General features: G+C 38.3%; 1 protein-coding gene across 5 annotated transcripts in view; it reads left to right on the forward strand.

Annotated features, from left to right (window-relative positions):
* THADA (THADA armadillo repeat containing) overlaps window positions 1-24,738 on the forward strand; it is a 307,941-nt gene that overhangs the window by 110,472 nt on the left and 172,731 nt on the right. For 4 of the 5 annotated variants that reach the window (XM_070235533.1, XM_001498963.6, XM_070235535.1 and 1 more), the window contains one exon: window positions 23,450-23,539. The exons of the other annotated variant lie outside the window; for it this stretch is intronic. In XM_070235533.1, coding sequence (XP_070091634.1) covers window positions 23,450-23,539 — 90 coding nt within the window. The remainder of the gene's footprint in view (window positions 1-23,449; window positions 23,540-24,738) is intronic. 5 annotated transcript variants of the gene reach the window in all.

A 24,738-nucleotide genomic window follows, 5' to 3' on the forward strand; every position in this document is an offset into this window, starting at 1 on the left:
TCTTTTGTTAACCAGAGTTTTCTCCTTGCTTTGTTGCTCAGAAAGCTTTCAAAATCCAGTGTCTTTAACTGGTATTATTGCTATTTATTTGGTTCCTTGTTTATAGTTTTAAATGCTAGCACCTATATGATAATTGACAAAGTATAAAATGCAGCCCCAAATACCTTTGGTTTAGCAGCCTTCCCCAGATAATCACTTTTGCCAGAGTAAAATTATTTCGTAAACTTTGAGGTAGATTAAAGCTTGGCTTTCAACTCTGTGTTCCCTCTTCACAGCTTACCGGGGTCAAAGGTGGTAAAGCCCTGGGGTTGCCTGAAGCCAACGTAAGCGAGTGCAGTCATGCTGCCTTTGTTGAGGCAGAAGCCTCCAAAAGGTATGAAACTGCCAAAATTACATTTGAGCATCTTCGGGCCTTTGATTCCAGAACCTCTGTTGGAAGTTGAGTGGGACAGGCAGCTCAAGATCAGGCTGGAGAAGCAAGTAGGAGTAAATGCGGGTCAGCCATGCCCCAGACACCAGGGAAGAAACTGCCTCTCCAAATAATGCACACAGGGACAATTTTGGAAGTCCGTGGTACTGCTTAGTTGGCAGATCAGCAGAGAGAAAGTCCTTTCCAATATTTTCATTTTACATTCGTCCAAGGCTCAAACCTCTAATTAAATTTTCTGAACAAAGACCCTATTAACGCACGCCATCCAGATTGATGACTAACAGTTCTTCCTTCCAGGTACATAAGGAAATCTGTAACGCTTAAAGTAAAATAAAGACCCTAGTCAGGTTTGGGGGGAGGGCGAAGTAAGGGAGTGGGTGTAGTTAGGACTGGGTTTGCCTTTCAAAAGTAATTTTTCAGTGCTGCTTAAAATGGATCTGTCAGTGGTTGCTGCATTTACTCAAGTATATGTGATTTACTGAATGATCTAAAACTTAGTCACAATGATATGATTTTATTTAAATATCTGTGAAAATGTGCTGTGTTTTAAACTTTTGGAACATTGTTTAGAAAAATTGTTTTTTTAACTCATTTGTGTCGGCAGTGTAGACTTGTATGAAAATTTTTAGGACAGACCCAAACATGGTAATTTGCCAAAACTTCAAGTAGCTTTCCAGTATTTGAGAAATAAGGTTTAAATTCATTAGCTTGGCATTCAGGGCCTTCCACAGTCCAACCTGTTCTCTGCTAGAGGAGCTTTTTGCTCCAGCCTTCTTCACTGTCCCCAGGCAGGCCTTCCACATCTCTGCCTCAGCAGTGTCCTCATTCCTTCTTCTCCTCCACGCACTTCCTCATCCTCATTCCTTCTTCACCCTTCCCCCGCCAACCCTGGGAAAGATAAATCTGAGCTGTGCTTAAGGCCAAGCTTCACCTAGACTAGTTTCTGGTTTTCTCCCCCCTCTGCTTTCCCAAATCTGTCATCCTCCTGGTTGCCTCCCCTCTTGTGAAGCCAGCCTTCCCTGAGCATCCTTCTGTAGGCTCTCCCCTCTGCTTTGGCCACCAGAGCAAGGTTGTACCACTTCTTTGGTTCTTACCATGCCAATGCTTCAATCATGGTTTTTTGTTTTTCCATTAATTTCTGTTTTGTTTTTTAAACTTGATTTTAAGTTCCTAGAGGCTTAGAATTGTGTCTTATATGTGCTAGTGTCCTCCGGGGCACGTAGCATAATGCTTATGACATGTTTGTCAGTTGGTTGATTGATTGGTACATGTCTCAGGCCTGGGGCTTGATACATTTGCAGTCTGTAAAGACAGCAAACTGTTTTCAGACCACTTGTACCAGGTTTATTTTTTGGCTTGTCAGCTCGGTAGGGGAGATGTTGGGCCCACTTCTGTCCAGAAAGTCTATTTTCCAAGTCTTTGCATGAACAGAATGGTGTTACCGTCACACCCTGGAGCAGTTTCACCTGGGTACTGCCAACTCTTTCTTATGCTGACTAGCTGACCCATGTTGAGTGTTCCTCACATCCCATTTCAGCTTTCTGGGTTACTTTTATTCTTAATTAAAGGAAAACTTATTTCTAAGACCTTTCTTGAACCAAAGGCAAGTTAATATTCATTAAATGTTTGCTTTCTTGACTTTAATTTTCTTTAGCAGGTGATAACTCAGGTGGGATTATGCCTCAACAGTGATCTGACAAGATCCTTGTTCATGGTAGTTATTGACTTTTCCAGTATTAACCTTTTAGATATAGTATGAAGCCAGCATCCTGGTGTCTGAACCATATAAGCAACTGGCTTTCTTTTAATTTTGTGTTTTGAGTTTGAGGAAGATGCATACTATGCCAAGTAGAGACTTTTGAGACTAAAGTGTTTAACTTATTTGATCTGAAAATTACTGGTAAAATTACTGCTTTGCCAAGTATAAAACCAAGTCTTAGAATAGTGAATGCCCTGGTATGACTGACACAGCATGCTTTAAGGCTTCTGAAAGCTTGGGCCATATGCTGAGAAGAGATTTAATAGTCCAGTATGAACCCATGCACACAGTAGTCAGTCCTTTACATTTGTAGAGCACTTTTTGACACTCCTGTATTTATTCATTCAACAAATATTTTTTGAGCACCGGCTAAGAGCCAGGCATTGTGCTAGGTTCATGGGCTACCGTGATGAGCAATCACCAGATATTTTACGTCCTGTTATTTTGAATTTTAATTTCCAGTTTGTTTCCTCTTACTAGAATGTCAGCTTTTTGTCAGCTTTGTCTTATTCACTGCTGTATCTCCAACACCTAGAGCAGTGCCTGACACGTAGCGGAAGCCCAGTAAATATTCATCACTGTATGGATGAAGTTCTACAGCGAGGGAAGGGTTGCCGTAAGAGCACATAGGGCATACGTGTAATCTGGACGTGGAAGAATTGAGGAAGACCCGGAGAGCAAGAAAGATGATGGCTAAGCAGAAGGATATGCAATATTTAGTTGGAAAAGAGGAGGTGAGGTAGGGGATGACTGTTCCTGTGCAAAAGCCTGGGGGTGACAATGAGCCATCCGAAAACATGGGTGCTGTGCAAAGTGCAAGGGAGGGGTGGCATGAGATGAGGTGGGAACCTTGTCAGCCAAATCGAGGGAGCAAGGGAGGTATTTTAAACACAGGTATAACAGGATTAGATTTGTTTTAGTTTGATCATTTTGGCTACTGTGTAGAGAACACACTGTAGCTGGATTGGAAATAAAAGCTGAAGACTGGGAGATCAGCTTGTTTGAATAGTTTTGTCTGTTAGGGCAGTGTAGACTTGTGGTACCCAGACTTTTGGATTTCATGAACCAGCAAAAACATTTTTTTTAATTTTGAGGGTCAACATAATAGAGTTGCTACCCTTTTCATTTTGTTAAGTAAGGACATTAAAAAACATACCACCTGTCAGAATCATTTCACAAATAAAGGACATTTTAACATACATACCCACAAATACACACACACCACACACAGGAGAACTCAAGTAAATGTTAGATATTTAAATGGAATATCTTTAGCTTTGTGCAAAATTTACTACATTGCCCTGGTTTTTCTCATTTTCCTCATGAATGGACACCTGTGTGGTATGATATTTGTAAACCAGTGATCTAGCCTAGGAAAAAAATATTGGTGATCTGAATTAGAATAGTGACAGTGAAGACAAAAAGAAGTGAATAGAATTGAGAGATAGGAGGTAGAATCAGTAGAACTTGGTGATTTCAAAGTACTTTCAGATCTCCTCTCTCTTTTGATCCTGATGGTACCCCTGGGAGGTAGGTAGATTAGGTAGAATTATCCCTGTTTAATAGATGGGGAAACTGAGACTCAGAAGTTACGTGACTTACCTAAGTCGCATATCTGATTACTAGCAGAATTGAAACCATCCTTGAAGTGGTGTGAGATTCTAGCTGTGTAGCTCCCCTACCCCACCCCTTTTTGGTTTTGCTCAAATTTCAGGGAAGAAAGGAAAAGGAATCATGGGCTCCCTGTGAGTCATGTCTCTTAGGGCAAAACATATGATATAGTCCATCCTTAGAATAAAACAATATCTTAGCGATGACTCTTTGATTCATCCTCGTTGTGCAACATCATCCGTTACCAATCCATGAACTTGAGTAACCCTGTTTAAATTAGGCCGAGGAGACTAAGAGGCTTCTTTGGCTGTATTTTCATTTTTATCCTGTTACTCTTTGTCCTTTCCATAAATAAGCCTTGGCCACCTTATTTATGGGTTTTGTGGGGGGAGTAGGGGAAGTGAGACTGTGTGTATGTGAGGATATTTATCTCCTACCACCTGGTTTATTGTTTTTTTTTCCTTTTCTTTCTTAGTATACTTGCAGATTAAAGTAATTTGGTGCTATATAAATTCCAAAAAGAATGGAGTAGACTTTATAATGGACTACCCCTTGTTACAGGGCAAAGAAAGGAAGTGGAAGTGAATAAAAAGAAGAAAATTGGACTTAAAGGAGGAAAATATGAAGTAATAACAATTTGAATTGGACAAAAGGAAAAAATGCATTAGAAAATATTTGTGGGCAGTTCCTTGTAAATGGCTTTATAAACAACATTTTTGGTGTATAGTCATAAAACCCTCTGACCTATGAAACACCAATTTAATGGAATTAATTAAAAATAAAATGTAATGCCAAAATTTACATATGAAAACTATCAGTGACTGTTCCTTCAATTAGTTACTTTTATTTAGTTTTTATATCAATCATTTTTGTAGGTTCCTTGTTTTCTGGCAAATTTGGAGACTTTTGGAAAACTATTAGAATGACTTTAAGTGATTTCCATACAGACTCAACTGCTAGCCAGTCTATTGTAATCACAAATATGAGAAACATGGTTTCCTTTTCCAAGGATGAAATATACTTTTACTGAAGCATCTGCACCTATTTTTGTGTGTGTTCGGTTATGGAGTGTCTATTTTTACTGCTTAGAATGGGCACATCAAAGACAAATACTGTTTTCATATAATGTGTGAGGGGAAGAGTATGAGCACAGCATTGTATACCACATTTTTATTATCTCACACACATTCTGTGTCTGTCTGTATTTAGATACCCTAAGAATGTTTTTTCTGCCAATATGGATCCATCCATCTCATTTTATAGCTTTCTTCCCAGCCTTTGGCTCTTATACATATAATTTAGTGTATGATTACTGTAAACTATATGTGTTAACATATTCAGAATACTATGTAAAATTCTTACGCCAAACCCAAATTTTAATCGTATTTTCAATGCCTACAACTTCATATATTTTTAAAAGCTGTTGGGGGCCTGCCACATGGTGTAGTGGTTTAGTTTGGCACACTCCACTTCAGCAGCCCAAGTTTGCGGGTTCAGATCCCAGGCGTGGACCCACAGCACTCGTCAGCCATTCTGTGGTGGCAACTCACATATAAAGTGGAAGAAGACTGGCACAGATGTTAGCTCAGGGCTAATCTTCCTGAAGAGAAAAAAAAAAAGAGGAAGATTGGCAACAGATGTTAGCTCAGGACTACTCTTCCTCAGCAAAAAAAAAGAAGTGATTTACATTTTCTGGTACTCTTGGATCTTAAAATCTCAGAGTGTGCTGACCTTAATGGTAATTTGTACCAATCTCCTCTCTGTTCTTTTCATCTCCTCTTTAAAATGGAGAAGGAAACAAAGCAGCCTGGGTAGCAGGAGCCAAGGCCAAAGAGCAATGTATGTATAATTTGTTGAGAAGGTACAGTGGTAGATTTGCCCACATGTTATCTCATTTCTCAAAGTAACTCCACAAGATAGGCACTATTATTCCCATTTCATAGGAAACAAGATGGAAAGGTACCCAGCAAGGTTGAACAAATTGCCCAGGATTACACAGCCAATAAGTAGTACTCCTCTGGTCTGGCTGATTCCAAACCTTCACTCTTTCTCTACATTGTGTTTTCTCATTCCCGCTCCACCACAGAATAAATAATCTATGGAGTATGGTTTCAAATTTTACTCCATGATGTAGTAGCAGCCTTTTCTAAAGTAAAATGCTGCACATATTATAAAAAAATATTTTGCCATTGGAAATAGGCTTAATGTAAGTAGATAAACAATATTTGAACTGCCTTAGTTTATGTGGCATATTATTACCTTTGTCTGAACTAGTGGCATTATTTTATTTTAAATGTGATTATGTAATGAAGATGAGTGTTTGACTTAACATTTGAGTTTTACACATTTTTAAGACTTTACTTGGAAGTATTTATATATACTTCAAATATTTACTGGGAAGTATCTTTGTAAGGTTTGGTAAAACATTTTACCAAACTCCTGGTTTCAATGAGTCTCTGTTGGGAAAGCCTAAATAGCACTGTGGACGAGTGTTTGGCATTCAGGCAGCTCCTCTGCTCAAATAAGGGGGAATAGAATTGACGGTCTTAGTAATAAGGTCATAAAGTCAAAAAGAGTTACCACAGTGTGGTCAACATTTTGACCATAAGGAACAGTATGTAAAAGTGGGTTAGCTGGCAGGATTTCCTGCCTCCTTAGTAACTATTGTGTCTGTATTTCTTTAGAGTCATAGCCGAATTGGAAAGGAGGGAAAAATCTTTGAAGCAGAACATTCTGTGTTTAGAATTGATGTTCTTCACAGTCACATGACGAAAAGCTTCTGTGGATGAGTATAAACCAGAAGCTATCCTTTGAATAAAATGCCTTTCCACTGTGTGGCTTACTCAGGGTGGTCTTCGTTTGTGCCTCCTTCTTGTTGGCCTGTGTTCTAACCCTTGACACATTAATGAACTTCGTGTGTCTGTTTTTACCTGATAGAATTATTCTTTGCACTGGAGCGTCTGTGTATGTCTGTGTTTGTGTGACAGGAGGGGAAGCACTACAGTCAATCCCAGAGACAGCTGCCACCTAAAATTCATCATCAGTATTAGGAGAAGAAGAATCGAGATTTAAGTTTAAAAAAGGAATTAAATTGAAGCAGATACAATATGGGGACCGGAATAAAATTAAAGAAAAAAAAAGTAAACATTCTTAAAGAAATGAGATGCAGTTGATTACATGAAGTAGGAACAGGATGGTATTTTTAAAAGAGCATTCAGAGAATAAGAGCAAGCTCTAGGAAATTTAAAAATATTGTAGCCCAAATGGAAATTTCAGTGGATATGATGGAAGACAGAGTAAAAGAACTCTTTCAGAGGTAAAACTAAAGAGAACAAGAGAGATGGAACATGGGAAAGAAAAAAAATAAGAAAATTAGAAGATTCAGGCAGTTCAACATGCAGCTTATAGGAGTTCAGAAAGAAAAGTGAGGGCAGGAAATTGTCAAAGAAATAGCACAAGAAAATTTCCTAGAGCTAAAAGACAAGTTCCAGTGCAATGAATGAAAAACAATCCACACCAAGACACATCATCATGAGATTTCTGAAATTTTCCTGAGAGAAAAAAAACCCAAAACAGTTCATGTTAAAGAGAATTAAGGATCAAAATGGTAACAAACTTAAAAGATAGAAGTTAATGGAGCATTACCTTCAAAATCCTGGTGGAATATGATTTCCTTCCTATTTTTCTGTATTCAGCCAGACTGTTGATCAAATGCAGAGATAAAATAATAAGAATGTAGTTTTATTCAAAACATTTTTTTAGATGAAGGACAAGGAAAACTATATTTTTCTCTATTTCCAGAACATAAATGAGTGAAGCATCTAAATGTTAACAAGCACGTGGCTGAACCATATCTGTTTAACATGCCTATGTTTGCCACTCCTCCAAAACAACTGTGTGTATATAGATAAGTATAATTTTAATGTTTCTAAATGTGTACAGAAAAGGTCTAGAATGGGGCAGTGAAATTTCTTTTACTACTTATTTGTACGTTGATTTTTTAAAATAAGCATATATTAGTTGTAATTAATAGAATATAACTAAGAAGGGGGGAAGAAAAGAGACATGATTTATTCCTTCATTTATTTTTTAAAATGTAGGAAGTGCATGCTATGTCTGCCTCCTCTGCTAGGGGCCGTGGGAGACACAGTTGAAGTAGCAAACACAGCCTGGGCCTTTGAAGGCTTTTGGGTCTGGCTGTTAAGGGGAATCACGCATGGCAGGGAATGGCTCCCAGCCGGGTGGAAAGTCGGCCTTGGTGTGATCTCAATGCACAGGCTGCTCTCAGGGCCAAGCAGATGGCTTTCCAGGATCTGTGAAGAGGTGGCAGCCTACTAACTTCAGAGAACTTTACAAAACCAGCATTCGTGAGAACACCAAACACAGGACCCTGATCTTAGAATGTCTAATTTAATAAATTTCATTTGCATTTCTACAGAAACCAACATGCTTCCTGCTGCCAACCCCAGGAGCCAGAGGTTAGGGTTTTTAATAATAATAACAATAATGAGTTATACTTATTCCAGATTAGTTTTCTGGCTCTCCAAAAAACAAATGGCTAAGATGTCCAAAATGTTCCTTTCACAGCTCTGCCAAATGCTGGCTTTTCCTCTCTGTCTGAAGATCCAGCCAATCTGTTGAAAATTATCCCATTTTTTTAAGTACTTCCAGGCAGTTGTTCAGAGGGAAGGCTGAAGCCTGCAGGCTGAGATGGACATCCACTAAATGGAGACTCTTTTCCATGCTTCTGCAGCAGAAGAAAATCACACTTTGTATCTTGAGTCTTATTTCATTCCTTCTAGCTGTGCATTTGGGAAAATGTACGCTGGACATCGCATCATATCTAGTTATGGACAACGTTGTGTATTAATTGCGGGTGTAACATTTTGCCTGCTGACTGCTTGGTTTTTTTGTTTTTGTTTTTTTCCCTCGTAAACAAGCCTAGGTCTGAGTGTTCACAAACTTACAAAAAACATGGGTTCACTCTGGAAAAGGAAGCACTGAGCCTGAATAAGAACAAGTGCACACACTCTCTTTTCTGGTTTGATTTGCATGGGAGTTAGAGGGTTTTTTTGTTTTTGTTTTTTTGGGGGGAGGGTGTGTGGGGAGTATTATAAGATTCTCTTAATTTGAATACAGGGGAGACTTGAGACTTGTTAGACCAAATGGAGTATCCGTGGTCCAGTGATCTCTGAAAATACTTTGTAAGAGCAGATGGATGGATTTTTAAAGATTCGTTTAGCTGGCAGTTTACCTGCTCATCCACTCCCTTTAAAGTCGGTGGGTGGGCCTGGCTCCGTGTATGGAAGTAGAAGCTCAGGTTGGGAACCTTAATCTAACTTGACCAGGGTGATTGACAGCAGTGGAGAGATCACTATCTGACCCAATCATGGGGACATGAACTCCTTTGAAAAGTGGCCTGTCTGGGCCATGGTGTCCTCTGCTTGTTAAGCAGATGCCTGGCACAGGGATGGTTGGATTACCTGTGTAATAGAAACCCTGAAAAGCCTAGTGGCTAGATTGAGAAACCAGAGAGTCCAGTTCTACACTTTACCCAACTTGTATTCTGATCCTGGGAAGCTCACTTAATTCCTCTGGGCATCAGTTTCCTCATCTGTAAAATTAAATGATTAGAATAGTATCGCTTCTCTGAGAGTCCTTCTAGTTCTGATCTGTTCCCTGAAGTCTGGGACTCTGTTGGCACCTTCCGCTCGCTTTAATAATATGATTGGCAAATTAGTATTAGCCTTAATGAAAATGTCTCTAAGGTCTAAAGTAGGAGCCTAAAAGAATTAATTGAACAAAAGTATTACAGAGATAGAAACTAAAGAGCTTATTTTGAAATATTGGACCTTATGGTAAAGTAGCCTATTTATTGTTAATGAGTAAAAGAGAAATCTCTGAGTGATCTCTTGCTAGCATTTGGATAAGGCAGGTTCAGCATTGTTTGAACTGTTTGCATTCTTAGTGCATGTGCTTGACTAGAATTTTAATGCTTGTATAATGCTATTTAGAATTACCAAATAAGAGTTTCTTTAGTCCTGTACATGGCTTTAGAGTCAGGCTGTTGGGGATAGGACCCCTATGGTTGAAAAGAAGACAGCCCATCCTTAATCAGGACAAGATTTGTGAGGGAGTTCTAAGAAAACAGTAAGAAGGCAGCAGATATTTACTGAGTGTCTCCTGTGTGCTAGCACCATTCAAGGTGCTGGGATTAGAGCAGAAACAAAACTTTTTAGTGTCAACGAGCTAACTTCCTAGTGAGAGAAGACAGACTTGAAACTTGTTTTAATAAAACATCAGTAACTGTTAATGTTAAGAAACAGATAAAATCACTGTTGTAAAGAATAGTGGGTCGTGGTGAATGGAGTGTGTTTCTTTAAGTAGAGAGGTTGGAAAGATGGGAATAATAGCAAGTAGGAGGTGGGGAGTGTGGAGAGCTGTCTGAGTTTCACTTTGTCTTCCAAACTAGAGCCTTCGAACTCTTAACTGGGTCTCTCAAGCTCACAGAGGTGTATCAGGGCCTGTGCTTGCTAGGGATAAGAGGGAGGCCAAACTGATACCACTCACCTCAACCCTGCTTCAACCAGAACAGTTCTGGTTTGATTTTGTTTTTATGTTTTAAATATTGGGATTATATTTGAAAAAAGTGGTCTGTTGCTTTGAAGATTTGGAAAACAACTGCCTTGGAATAAACCAGTTATGGTCATTCTTGCCTCTGAGTGCCTTAACTGTTATGTTTTAGCAGTTGTGCTAGGCAGAATTATGGCTCCCCAAAGACATCGGGTCCTAACCCCTGGAACCTGTAAATATTACCTTTTAAGGAAAAGGAGTCTTTGCAGATGTGATTAAATTAAGGCTCTTGCAATGAGGTGATTATCTTGGATTATTTGGGTGAGCACTAATGCAAACACCGATAAGAGGGAGGCAGGGGGAGACTTGAGAGACAGAAAGGAGAAAACGGTGTGGCCACAGAGGCAGAAGTTGGGGTAATACAGCCACAAGCCACAGAATACCAGCAGCCACCAGAAGCTTTACGAGGTGAGGATTGGATTCTCCCCTTGAGCGTCTAGAGGTGCCCTGCTGACATTTTGATTGTGGACCATTGATACTGATTTCGGATTTCTGGCCTCCAGAACTGTGAGAGAAGTAATATAGTAGTTAAGTTAAATTGTGTATTCCTTGTTATCAGCATGTCTTATTTAGTAATACCTTTTCCATTGAGTCACACTTAGTGCTTTGGATATTATCTATGTTTCAGGTACCTACTGATGCATAACAAACTCTCCAAAATTTAGCAGCTTAAAATAATAACAATTTATTATTTCTCACAATTCTGTGGGTTGTCTGGGTTCAGCTGGGTGGTTCTTCTTCACCATGTGGAGGCATCTGTGATCACTCAGGTGGCTGCATTCATCTGAGACCTCAGCTGGTGCTGGAATGATCAAGATGGCTTCATACTCACATGTCTGGAACCTTAGCTAGGAGCATAAATGACTGTGGGCTAGTTGGGCGTTTTTCTAGCAGAGTAGTCAAGTCTTCAAGACAATGAATATAGAAGCTGCCATGCCTCTTGAAGCCTAAGGCAGAACTGATAGAACATCACTTCCGCTGCCTTCTGTTGATTGAAGAAATCACAGGGTAGACTAGAGTCCAGGGGAGAGGACATAGAGACCCTCCCTTCAAGAAGCATGCACATGTTAGGAGGCTAGGAGGAATTGCTGTTAGCCATCTTTGGAAATAGTCTCCCACAAACTGTTCAGAAAATGATTATTGAGTTAGCTATTTTGGAGATAGACTGGTTCTGATATTTTATAGATGACGGGATTCAACAAGAACATTTTCTAAGAAAAAAATTTCTGGTGTAAAAAAACCATATAAGGGCCGGCCCGTGGTGTAGTGGTTAAGTTTGCGCTCTCCACTTCAGCAGCCCAGGGTTCGCAGGTTCGGACTCCTGGGTGCAGACCTAGAACCGCTTGTCAAGCAACGCTGTGGTGGCATCCTGTGCACAAATAGAGGAAGATTGGCACAGATGTTAGCTCAGCGACAGTCTTCCTCAAAAAAATCCATATAAGCTGCCCACATGGGACCTTGCACACATGAGGAATTCAAGAGATGTACGTTTACTGACCAACTGGCTGTGTAATGACTGGAAATGTATTTCCAGGCCTGCCCCTGGGCCAGTGATTTCACAGGAGGAATGGCAAGGCACCTCCAGAACTAGGACCTTTCACTTCCCTCCCTGGATCTACTATAGTCATGGCTAATGTTGCGGTTTGGGAGATTCTGCACCTGGAAAGTATTTCCTTAAAGGAAGCATTGGAAAAGCATTTGACAAATCCAAGAATTTTCATTGGCTGTCTACAGAGGATAAGAAGGGAAATGAGACCGGCAGGTGACCTGGTCAGTCACTGCATTTACAACAGAGGCCCTGAAGAAGATGCCTTTCCTTTAAGTTCCTACATGGTTTGCCTGAAATTTAATAACAGGAGGACTTCCTGGTGGAACCATTGCAATGATTACAAGTGCTTGTTGAGCATGAGATTCTGACCCTGGAACCCCTGACATCTCTTCTATCCAATCACTCATTCTTTCTTAACTACTTTACTCTAGGGAGAAATGCTGGTGTCAGCCCCAGTCAGAGGTGGGGAGAGGATTCTAGGAACAGAGTCAGAGATGGTCCTCCTGGTGGGATTCCAAACCCAGATTTCTTTTTATTAGTTGTTTCTGTTTTATTAGTTGGCATTTGATCATCCTTTGAAATGTGTGTCTGCTGGGTCTTCTTCATAGGTTTGTTTCCATTTGGGGTACCGTTCTTCCTAAGATGAGCTTGCTGTTTTCATCAGCATCATTTTGGTAAGGAGACATAGGCCCTTAGCTGATTTCTCTCCTCTGGGGTGGTTTTATAGGCCAGAATCTGGGGAACAGGTAGACTTCAATAGTTTATTGGGTTCCCATTTGAAAAACCTCCAGACTTTTGCCTTCAGTGTTTGTTTTCATCTAATGACCAGGTTTATGGTGTTTGTTCCGTGGCCTGTGAGTAAGTCCTGTTTTTTTAAAACTGGGCACAAGCTTTGCCTTTGCTCCTGTTTGCTATGCAGTTCCTTACTCCTGCTTCTTGTTGCTTGCCTTTTCTAGCTTTCTCTTTTATGCCTTTGTACATGACTCTGTTGATCCTGTTGCTGAGATGATTGAGAATGATATAGGATACGTATGTAGGAATTTGGGGGTAGAGATACCTTATTTTCACTTTTAATATGGTTCACCAAATGCTTCTTTTCATTGCATGGTAGTTTCCTCCAGATGCTTTTGTTAAGCTCAGAAGCATGTGCTTCTGGCATTTCAACTTTTTGTATGTGTGACAGATCTTAGGATAGGATCTCTAAGAGAAATAGAAGCTTGATTCAGGTGAAGGTTTTTCTAGGCTGTTGGATGGCAGGCTGACTTCAAAGACTACCAAAATGGCAAAAGATCAGATTTTCTCAAAAACTAGACTCAGCATTCCTGAGATTAGATGTGGACTGTGCAGACAGAGAGAAGGTCTGAACGTGGCTGGAGTGGGGATTTTCTTCCACATGTGGTTCAGCCAAGATGGGGACGAGTCATTCTGGGTTGGTCTCGGGGTTAGTGCCCCAGACGTAGGTTCAAACAGAAGAGAAGCACCGAGAGTGTACTGCACAGAAGCTCCTACATTAAAATGGGTTCACATCGATATGGAACAGTGTTCTTAATATACTGTTAAGTGTAAAAAGCAGATTATAGAACAATATATAAGGCAGAGGAAGGTGTAGATGGACAGACATCAAAAAAGACTGGCAGCTATCTTTAGGTGCCGGGTTTAAGGTGATTTTCAGATTTTTCTTTGCAGTGTTCTTTATTATCTAATTTTTCCTCAATAAATAAGTAGTGCTAGAATAATTTTTTAAAAGCTTTTAAAATAAAACAAAATGACGTCGGGCAGGCATTTTTATTCATTCAGTAAATCACTCTTGCCTGCCTGTTCTATTCTAGGCCTTGGCTGGGCTCTGGGGGAGTCTAATACTGAAGATGTCAGGCAGAAGAGTGCCTTGGTGGAGCTCACAGCCACTCTGTGCTCTTCGCACCTTCTTCTTCTTTTAAATATTTTTTACATTTATTCCAATTTTTCTGTGTGTGTATGAGGAAGATTGTCCCTGAGCAAACATCTGTGCCAGCCTTCCTCTATTTTGCATATGGGACGCCACGTGGCTTGATGAGCAGTGTGTAGGTCCGCAGCTGGGATCTGAACCCGTGAACCCCAGGCCGCCAAAGCGGAGTGCACGAACTTAACCACTAAGCCACCAGGCCAGCCCCTGGCACCTTATTCTTGTTGCTAGGCAAGTGGATTTCTTCAAGGAGCTTCTGTTTCCCCAAGGGCCTCCCCTCAGTTGCGCCTGCATAATTCTTGCCTCACGGAACTGAGAGTAACTCACCTGTCGTGTAGTCTGACAGTCCCAAGGTTAAAGCTGCTTTATTCTCACCCTCTGTCTTGGCTTGTTTGTTTTCATCTATGCCTGTTTTATCCCATTCACAAGTTTTGGTGGTCTCCTTTTGTCTTCCTAAGAGCTTGAACTTACAGAGGTTCAGTTTTTCCTTTTTAGTTATCACGTCTCTTGTTTTTGTAAAGTTGCTGGGCTAGTTTTTTGCCACATAGATAAACAGGTTTGAAATACCTGTCACTGAAGAATTTACCCCCAGGGCTTGCTATATCTGTAGAGGTAACCTGTCCGCCTGTTTGCTTATTTGGGTGAACTAGAATCGCACTGTTTGCAAACCAGTGAGACAAGCTTTATGTGTTTGTGTTTAAGAAAATTTCAAGCCCTGGCAGGATACTCAATTTATTAATTCAATGATGATTCTGAATGTCCTTAGATATAGCTAATGACGCACTTTAAGAAAGTATTGATTTGTTACCATCTTAGTCATAATTCCTTTTCTCCTTGACTATGTCAAGGACTCTGTCCTTTTGCTTCATTCGCTCAACTGTTTATTAGTCACCAGCTGTGAACTAAGCGTCATACTTAGTACCTGTGCTGATGTAGAAAAATAAGATAGATATAGTCTCTGCCCATGCAGAATGTATAATCTGGTAGGAGAAATAAGCAAGTACATAGGAAGTCTCATGTATGATATCTCCAAGTGCTATGATGGGGAGATTATAGGTTATAGTGTAACACCATTGACAGACACCTAACCCAGATTTGAGACATCAGAGAAGGTGTCCTGGAGGAAGTTGCCCTTAGCCCCAAATTGAAGGATTATCTGGAGTTAGTCTAGGGGAGAGGAGGGAAGAAGTGTTCCTAGCAGAAGGTACATTTGCCAAGATCTGAAGTCTGGAAAGAGCATGGAATATTGATAGAACCAAAAGAAATTATATATGGCTAGGTTGTGAAGGTGGAAAGGCAAAAAACAACTGGACAAGTGAATCAGATTAAGCAGATTTAGCCTGCAAATCAGGCTAAGGAGTTTAGACTTTATCCAAAAAGCAGTAGGGAGCCATTAATCTCTCAATGTCACATGATTAAATTTGTATTTTAGAAAGAGAATTCTTACCACAACAGAGAATTACAGAGGGGGAAGATGTGAGGCAAAGAGCTCAGGTGGGAGGCTGACACAGGCAAGAGATAATAGCAGTCACACTTGGCGTGGCAACGGTGGAGATGGAGAGGAGTGGACTCAACAGATACTCCAGAGGTAGAAACAGCAAGATTTGCCTGTTGATTGTATATGGGGGGAGTTTCAGGCTTAGGAATTTGAGTGGATAATTAGGTGTCAGTTGGATGGGTAGCAATCACTAAGAGAAGAAAAAAGGCATAGGGCATAGGTTTAAGGTTAACTATATTAGAATTTTTTCTTTGGCTAATATAATTTATTCATTCATCACCAAAATATTTACCAGTCAACCAACATTTACATAGTATTGTGCCGTGTATCAAGAGAGATGCAAGAAAGTATAGATATGGTCCCTTACCTATAGATATTTATGCTCTAGTTGAAGTGAAAATGTACACATTTAGTGACTATCCCTTGGGTCACCACGTTTCTCTTCTCTCTAGTCTAGTCTGTTTGCTCTTGTCACATTTCTCTCCTGTTCAGAAACTTGCAGTGCCTGTTAGACATAGGCAAAGCCGCTTAGTCTGACATTCAAATATCTAAAAAATTGTATACCATTCTGCCTTTTCTACCTTCTCTTGTCATGGAGTCCTCTTTTGATCCAGCCAACTTATCTACCCACTTGGTTCCTGTACCTACCCACTCCTTCTATGCTATCTTCTCTCCTTTTTAATCCATCCTTACCAATTTTTCCAGACTTCTGTTGGTTTCCATGTTTCCCACAAAACTTTCCCTAACCTCTCCAGACCCTAATGATATCTTCTCCAACTCCATCATTTATTTGGCCCTTACACTAGTTTGCCTTACATTATTAGTTATATTCTCTATATACGCCTCATCTTCCTAACCAGATTTTCATCTCCAAGAGCAATGACTATCTTATATTGTCTCATAGTATCTCCCATAGGACCTAGCACAGTACTCACCATGAAGTATATAGGTATTTAAAAAATATATATTTTCTACTTTCTTGAGAAAAATATGATCACACTACAGTTTTGATTAAATAGCAAATAGGAGGTAAAACTCACATGTTCTAGGATTTAGGGGGAGATTCAAATATGGACTAAAATGGTTCCATGACCTTGGCCTTTTATTTATTTATTTATTTTTTGTTGAAGTATAATTGCCATACTATTTCCTATTAGTTTCAGGTATACATCATAGTGATTCAATATTTATATACATTATGAAATGATGCCATAATTAGTCTAGTTACCATCTGTCACCACACAAAGTTATTACAATTTTATTGACTATGTTTCCTATGCTATCCATTACATCCCCATGACTTATTTATTTTATAATGGGAAGTTTGTACCTCTTAATCCCCTTCACCTGTTTTGCCTGCCCCCCAACCCCTCCTCTCTCTGGTAACCACTAGTTTGATTCTTGTATCTAAGAGTCTGTTTCTGTTTGGTTTGTTTGTTTTTTTGTTTTGTTTCTTAGATTCCACATATAAGCGACATATGGTATTTGTCTTTGACTTATTTCACTTAGCATAATACCCTCTAGGTCCATGTATGTTGTCTCGAATGGCAAAATTTCATTCTTTTTTATAACTGAGTAATATTCCATTTTTATGTATTTGTGGATATGTGTGTGTATATATATTCCACATCTTCTTTATCCATTCATCTATCAATGGACACTGAGGTTGCTTCCATATCTCAGCTATTGTAAATAATGCTGCAGTGAACGTTGGACTGCATATATCTCTTCAAATTAGTGTTTTTGTTTTCTTTGGATAAATACACAGAAGTAGAACTGCTGGATTGTAAGGTAGTTCTATTTTTAATTTTTTGAGGAACCTCCCTACTGTTTTCCATAGTGTCTGCACCAATTTACTTCCCACCAACAGTGTACAAAGGTTTCCTTTTCTCTACATCCTCACGAACACTTATTTTTTGTCTTTTTGATAATAGCCATTCTGACAGGTGTGAGGTGGTATCTCGTTGTGGTTTTGATTTGCATTTCCCTGATGATTATTGACGTTGAGCATCTTTTTATGTACCTGTTGGCCATCTGTATGTCATCTTTGGAAAATGTCTATTCAAGTCCTTTGCCCATTTGCCTTTTAAAATAAAACCAGATTACAGAGCTATACGAGCAGCCCAAAACCTATGAACTGCCTTCACATAGAGGCACTGTTATAAATGGTGATTCTCCACTCAGTATAACCATAAAATGTAGTCATTAGTTAATTGAGGGCTGGAATTAATGTATTAGTGGCCAAAATTCTGGATTCAAGATACTGTAGACCTTTCGGTATAATTGAGAATCAGGGGTGAGTGAAGTGTGATAAGCCCCTCAGATAATTCTCATATCTACCTATGCCTGACCTTTTTAGGCTCTGTTTTATAATACACAGGAATTGTTAATGTTGCACATCCTTCAGGAAGCACTCCATAAATATTTAGGCAAGTCTTTAGCAGCCCTTGTTGATACAGATTTGAGATGATGCTACCTGGCCAGTACATGGAGCTCAACTCTTCTGTGTTTGCAGTGAATTGCAGCCCTGGCCTTTCACGTGAGCAGAAGCAGAAATAGGGTCAACATTCTCTTAACAGGATTGTGGAGCCTAAGAATGCTAGCCTAGAAAGGCATCTCCTGTATACTCAGAGTACCTGAGCAAGATCAAAATTCTCCTTAGAAAATAATTTTCGTTTTTCTGAAACCCTGACAGATGTACAGTTGATGCTTCAAAGTCCCACACCATTAAGCATAGACATAATAATTTTAACAGAATATTTTTTAACAGATGTAGTCAAAGCCCACCAAGCGATTAAGAACAATTAGTTAAAACATTTACCAAATGTTTGGCTTTGAGTAATGTACCTTCTTCATACATCCTCCAAGATAGACTAGTTGGTAAATGTTTGCTAAGGTAACAGGTAATTTTGCTGTTTGGGACAATTAGCTTTAATTCAGTTAAAACAATTAGTTGAATTTTAGAATAGTAGTTCCATAGCTCTTTCCTCTGGCAGTATTGTGGACAGCAGAGCCAGTTATTTATCAAGGCAGTTTCTAGATCATAGTAATACAATCATACTGTCGCTTAAGTGAGAATACTTGTCTTTCTGACTCCATCAAGATATATCAGGCCACTAAGGAATTACTCTCCTGGAAATTAATAACTGATTCCTCAAGAAGATGTATCCACGAGATTTTGTGGTGTAGATGGAGAGATTCTGTATGAGCGGGTATACTAAGGGGTCCCATTACTGAACTCATACAGTTTTACCTTTGAGTGATTCCACTAGAAATGGAAACTGGTGTTCTTAACCAGTTTTTTGGGAGATGGTAAAGAATGTACCAATAGCCTGTAGTGGAATGGTTTTGCCTTCTTTCTATGTAAAACATTGACCCTGCAAAACCCAAATTGCAGTTTATTAACAAGGAAATTTGCATATTCATCATTTATAACAGCAAGAGACTGGGCAACTAAAAGGCCTGTCATCAGGGATTAAATCATTTACACTCACCCATACGGTGGATTACTCTGCAGCCATTAAATGGAAAGAAATAGATCGGTGTGCCTGATATTGAATGATTTCACAGATGTAGTTTAGATGAAAAGAAATCAAGGTACACAACAGTCTATATAATATGCATATTTGTGGAAGAAAAAAGCCAAACTAAAAGTATGTACTTGTAAGCACTGAATTTTTTTTAAAGGAAAGCTAAGATACTTTTGCATAGTTTTCAATGAAGAGGCACTGGGGGGTCTAGTGGGTTTCTTTTAACATTTGCACTTATTATTTTTTTCCATAAAAATATCTAATAAGTAAAAAAGGAAATGAGTACAATTTTACATAAAATGTTCAATAAATCTATAATTTGGAATGAAGTATGGACTTTCTCTTTTTTAAAAAAAATTTTGATTTTACTGGATATGAAATAGGTACAAAAGAAAATTAATAAAGTGTGCATAAGATTTAAAGAGTAACTATGCAATAAACACTTTTGGATTCACCACCTGGCTTAAGAAATGGAACATTACTTTTGAAGCCCCTTATATGTTCCTCCCTAATCCCATTTTCTTTCTTTTCCCCTTGGAAAGAAGTGATTATTCTGTCACTTTTGTTTTTATTTATTCCTTTGCTTTTCATTTTTTTATCACATAAATTTGTTTCACTAAAAAATATATTATTTAATGGTACTTTGTTGTAAACTTTATATAGAAGGATTATATTGCATATATTCTTCTGTGACTTGCTTTTTTCACTTAACTTTATGTTCCTGAGATTCATCTGTGTTGTTGCGTGTGTCTGTGGTTCATTCAGATTTACAGCTGTACATTATTCCATTGTGTGAGTGTACCACAGTTTATTCACTCTGCGGTTGATAGACTTGTGGCTGCTGTGCATATGCCTGCAAAAGCCTTCTGGTGCCCATGTCTGAGAGTTTTTTAGGCCATTTACCTGGGAATAGCATTTCTGAGTCACTAGGTAAACATCTGTAGCCTTCAAGAAAATGCCATATTATTTTTCAAAATTGTTGTAGTGATTTTCATTTCCATCAAACAATGTCTGAAAATTCCAATACTTTGGTATTGTCAAACTTTTTAATCTTTGCCAAACTATAAAATGGTCCTTCGGTATAGTTGAACGTCTTTTCTTATGTTTATTGGCCACTAATGTTATCTTCTGTGAATTGTATTTTGATAGATTTTGTCCATTTTTATTTTGAGTTGTTTGCTTTGTACTTATTGATTCACTGGAGTTCTTCATATATTCTGAATACTAATTATGTAATTTTCAGTTACATGTATTACACATTTTCTCCCCATTTATGGCTTGTCAAATAAAAATTTTTATTTTTTAATTTTTAAAAAACTTATTATGGGAATTTTTAACACAAAGTGAAGAGACTAGTATAACTAACCCCTTTATATCCATCACTCAACTTCAACAATTATCAACATTTTGCCAATCTTGCTTTATCGATTTCTTGCCCACCTGAAAAGAGGTCGCAGACACCATGCCATTTTTCCTGTAAATACTTCAGTATGCAGTACTGATTGATAGGAGAGTTTAAAAAGAAATACCACCATGCTGTTATCATATCTATATTCAGATTTTCCTAATTTTCTTAGAAATGTCTCTTTGTAGTTGGTTTGTTACACTCAGCATCCAGACAAGGTCCACATGTGGCGTTTAGTTGTTTTTAGTCTCACATGCCTTTTAAGTCTCCTAGTCTCTTAACTATCTCTTATTCCAGAACATTTCATACTTTTCCTCATCCAAAAATACTTTGTGCATATATTATTTTGTATTTTTCTTCATTATTTTGTGTGTACAGAATTTAAAAATACATATTAACTGATGTAGTTGAATATCAATTTTCCTACTAGTTGATGCTTTTTGGGTCTTGTTCAATAAATTCTATTCTCTATAGTCTTTTAAAGAGTTTAGCTGTTTTACTTTTTACTTCTAAGTCTGGAATTTAATTTTGTATATAGTAGAAGTTTAGAGTCCAATTTTAATTTTGTCTGTGTGGATAATTAGTTATCACAGCACCTATGATCTTCATGGTACTATCACCTGCAGTACCAGCTCTTTCATAAGTCAAGTTTTCGTATATGTATGTGTGTGTGTTGCTGTGCTCTCTATTCTATTTCACTGCCTGCTTGTCACCACAATGTTCTAATGACTAAAGTTTTATAATATTTCTAGCTGCTTGATTGTGTGAGTCTTCCAACCTTGTTGTTCTTCAAGATTATCTTTGCCATTCTTGGCCATTGGTGCATCTTATATACATTTTAGAACCCGATTGTACAGTTACAGACATGCACACACACAATTACTATTTTTATTGCAATTGCATTGAACTTGGGGAGAATTTCATCTTTATAATATTGAATCTTCTTCTCACGAACATGGCACATTTCTCCTATTTAAGGCATATATCTTTTCTTACGGCATCTCCCTGTTAAAAATGTGATACACAAATGTAGGAAAACAAAGAACTTTGACCTCTGCCTCACACCGTACACAAAAATTAATTTGAGATGGATCATAGACCCCAACATAAAAGCTAAAACTATAAAACTTCTAGAAGGAAACAATATCTTTGTGATGTTGAGATAGGCAAAGATTTCTTTGGCCATAGAAATTATGAATCATAAAAGAAAAAAATTGATCCATTTATTGGACTGCATCAAAATTTTAAAACTTCTCATCGAAAGGCATTATTAAGAAAATAAATTGGCAAGCCACAAACTAGGAGAAAGTACATGCAATACATTTATATGGCAAAGGAAACAAGCAACTTAATTAAAAAATGGACAAAAATCTTGAATAGATACTTTACAAAAGGCCATACCAATGACCAAAGCACATAAAAAGTGTTTAATGTCATTAGTCATCAAAGAAATACAAATGAAAATCACCAGGAGATACCATTACGTATCCACAGGGATGGCTAAAGTGGAAGAAGAAAGACAACAGCAAATGTTGGAAAGGATTTAGAGCCACTAGAGCTGTTACTCTTTGTTGTTGGGAGTGTAAAATGCTATAATTAATTTGGAAAACTGTCAGTTTCTGAAAATGTTAAACATACTGCACTTTCATTCTCAGGTATTTATCCAAGAGAAATGAAAACATATGTCCCCAAAAACCCTGGTACAAGAATGTTCATAGCAGCTTTATTCATGATAGCCAACACATGGAAATAGCCCATGTCTGTCAAGAGGAGAATGAATAAACAAATTTGTGTATTCATACAATGGAATACTACTCAACAGAAAAAAGAATTAAACTATTGATACATTGAATGCCGTGGGTGAATCTGATAAACATTTTATGCTGACTGAAAAAAGCCAAACACAAAAAATTATGTAATGTATTTACATTTATGTGAAATTCTAGAGTAGACAAAACCAAATTGTGATGATAGAAATCAAATCATGATTGGGGATTGGAAGTTGGAGACTGAGAGTTGACTGGGAAGGGACACAAGAAAACTTACTCAGATGAAGGACATTTTCTGAGTCTTCATAGGAATGTACATTGCATGAGTGTATGCATGTGTGAAAACTGATCAAATGTTACACTTAAGGTTTGAGCACTTCATTGTGTGTAAAATATACCTCAGTTTTAAAAAATAATCTTATTTTGGGTCTCCGTTGATGGGAGCATACATCTAGAGTTGCTAAGAGGGGGCAAGTTAGGAAATATTTATGCCACCCCTTCAGAGTAGTTCTTTAATAGTTATGGAGACAGAATATTTAACTAAATAGTGTATTTAGCTTGAGCTTTTTGGTCAGTTGTACAGTCTGAGGAACTATTTTTAGGATCTTGTCAGAGTTCAAGAGTAGTGTTTATAAAGATGACAAAGGTAATCCTCACAGGTGTCAGGTGGGATTAGATCTCCAGCCCCTCACATGCCAACTCTGTACTTCTGATAACCAGACTCCAGACCAGCGGGTCTCAACTGGGGATCTTTTTTCCCTCAGAGTGCATATGGCAATGTCTGGAGACACTTTTGATGGTCATGACTTCGGGGGAGGTGTTGTACTACTGGCATCTAGTGGGTAGAAGCTACAGAGGCTGCTAAACATTCTGCAGTGCATGGGACAGTCCCCCACAACAAAGAATTATCTAGTCCAGAATGTCACTGCTGCCGTCTTTGAGAAACCTTGTTCTAGACCTGCCCTTATTACTGAAGCTGAGGCAGTCTCAGTCAGTCACGTGTTGACCAGATTCGTAGTCCAAATCAATTGTGGAAACTTGGCATTTTCACAATTTACATATTTCCTCCCTGACACAATTTGAGATCAAATATTTGTAAATATACATAATCTTAAATTTTGAGATAAAATTCCATGCATTTAACAGCACATCCAAAATGAAAATTAAATGTGTTGTTTCTATTGATTATTACATTATTCAGATGTAGGTTTTGTTCTTAACTTTATTTCATTATTCTTTAAAAAACATAAATAAAAAGGCTTTATTATCAAATCAAAGGAAATAAATGATATAATTTATCTTTTTTTTCCCCTCCCTCCACAGAATGACAGGGAGTGAATTTTTCTCTCGTTTCCCGGAACTCTATCCCTTTCTTCTCAAGCAGTTGGAAGCTGTAGCCAATACTGTGGAAAGGTGAGAAGAGAATAGGGTGGGGAAAAGTGAAATCAAGGATGTGAATTAGTTATTAATGGAGATTTCCCCTCCAGGCAACAGTTTTTAATTAACTCCTTCCTTGTACAGAGATGGATTTTTTTTTAAGTGCTTCTTTAAAACATGATGTTGCCTAATTCTCTATAGCAGATTTGTACCTGAAAAGTTGTATAAAATCCTGTTTTTGTATTATATTTTTAAAGTCCTGTTTTATTGTAAATTTTGTCAAATTTAATCTTATTTGTAGTTTTTTTTAGGAAGATTAGCCCTGAGCTAACTACTGCCAATCCTCCTCTTTTTGCGGAGGAAGACTAGCCCTGAGCTAACATCCATGCCCATCTTCCTCTACTTCATATGTGGGACGCCTACCACAGCATGGCTTTTGCCAAGCAGTGCCATGTCCGTACCTGGGATCCAAACCGGTGAAGCCTGGGCTGCCAAGAAGTGGAACTTGTGCACTTAACTGCTATGCCACCGGGCTGGCCCCTTGTTTGTAGTTTTGTACAGGAACAAACTTCTTAGAAGCACATGGTGATTTTTTCTGTTGAGAATCATTTTCTTCCTATTATATTTAAAAATCTGTGTGTTTACATATTAAGTTTACTTTAATATACACCTCTCATTTTTTATTACTGGCCTGTTACAGCTGACCATTGTGAAACTACAGCAGTTAACTGACTAATCTGGTCTCCTCTGATCAGAAATGGTACTTGGTTTACCTGAGCAAAGATGGCCAGTGACCCTGGAAACACGAAATAAAGCCATTAAGAGGGCTTCCAGTCTGATCAGGGCAGATAGAAAAGTTCACCATTATCCTTTTAATTACATTCTGTAGCTGGTAGTGGAATTTTTGGTATAGGCATCTTAGAACATGTGATTTTTTTATTTTTCTAGTAAGTTTTGCACTTGGTATGAATTTATACTAGTTGTTTGTAATGAGAAAATAAAATAACATCAGTTTTACTTCTGCTTGTGATACATTTCCTCACATTAGTAATTTGTACCAACAGGATTTTCTGGCCCTATAAGTGACTGTCCATGCCGTCTTAGGTAGGTTTGGATGTTGAAAGTTTCGAATTTCATGCTGTGGAACAGGCACCTCTCTGCTGTATGAACAGCTCAAATCAAAGCAGCAGACTCGATTATCAGTTGATTAGCTTTAAGGAGAGAATCATGTGCAA

This window comes from Equus caballus, chromosome 15 (assembly GCF_041296265.1).
Source record: "Equus caballus isolate H_3958 breed thoroughbred chromosome 15, TB-T2T, whole genome shotgun sequence".
Classification (NCBI taxonomy): Eukaryota; Metazoa; Chordata; class Mammalia; order Perissodactyla; family Equidae; genus Equus; species Equus caballus.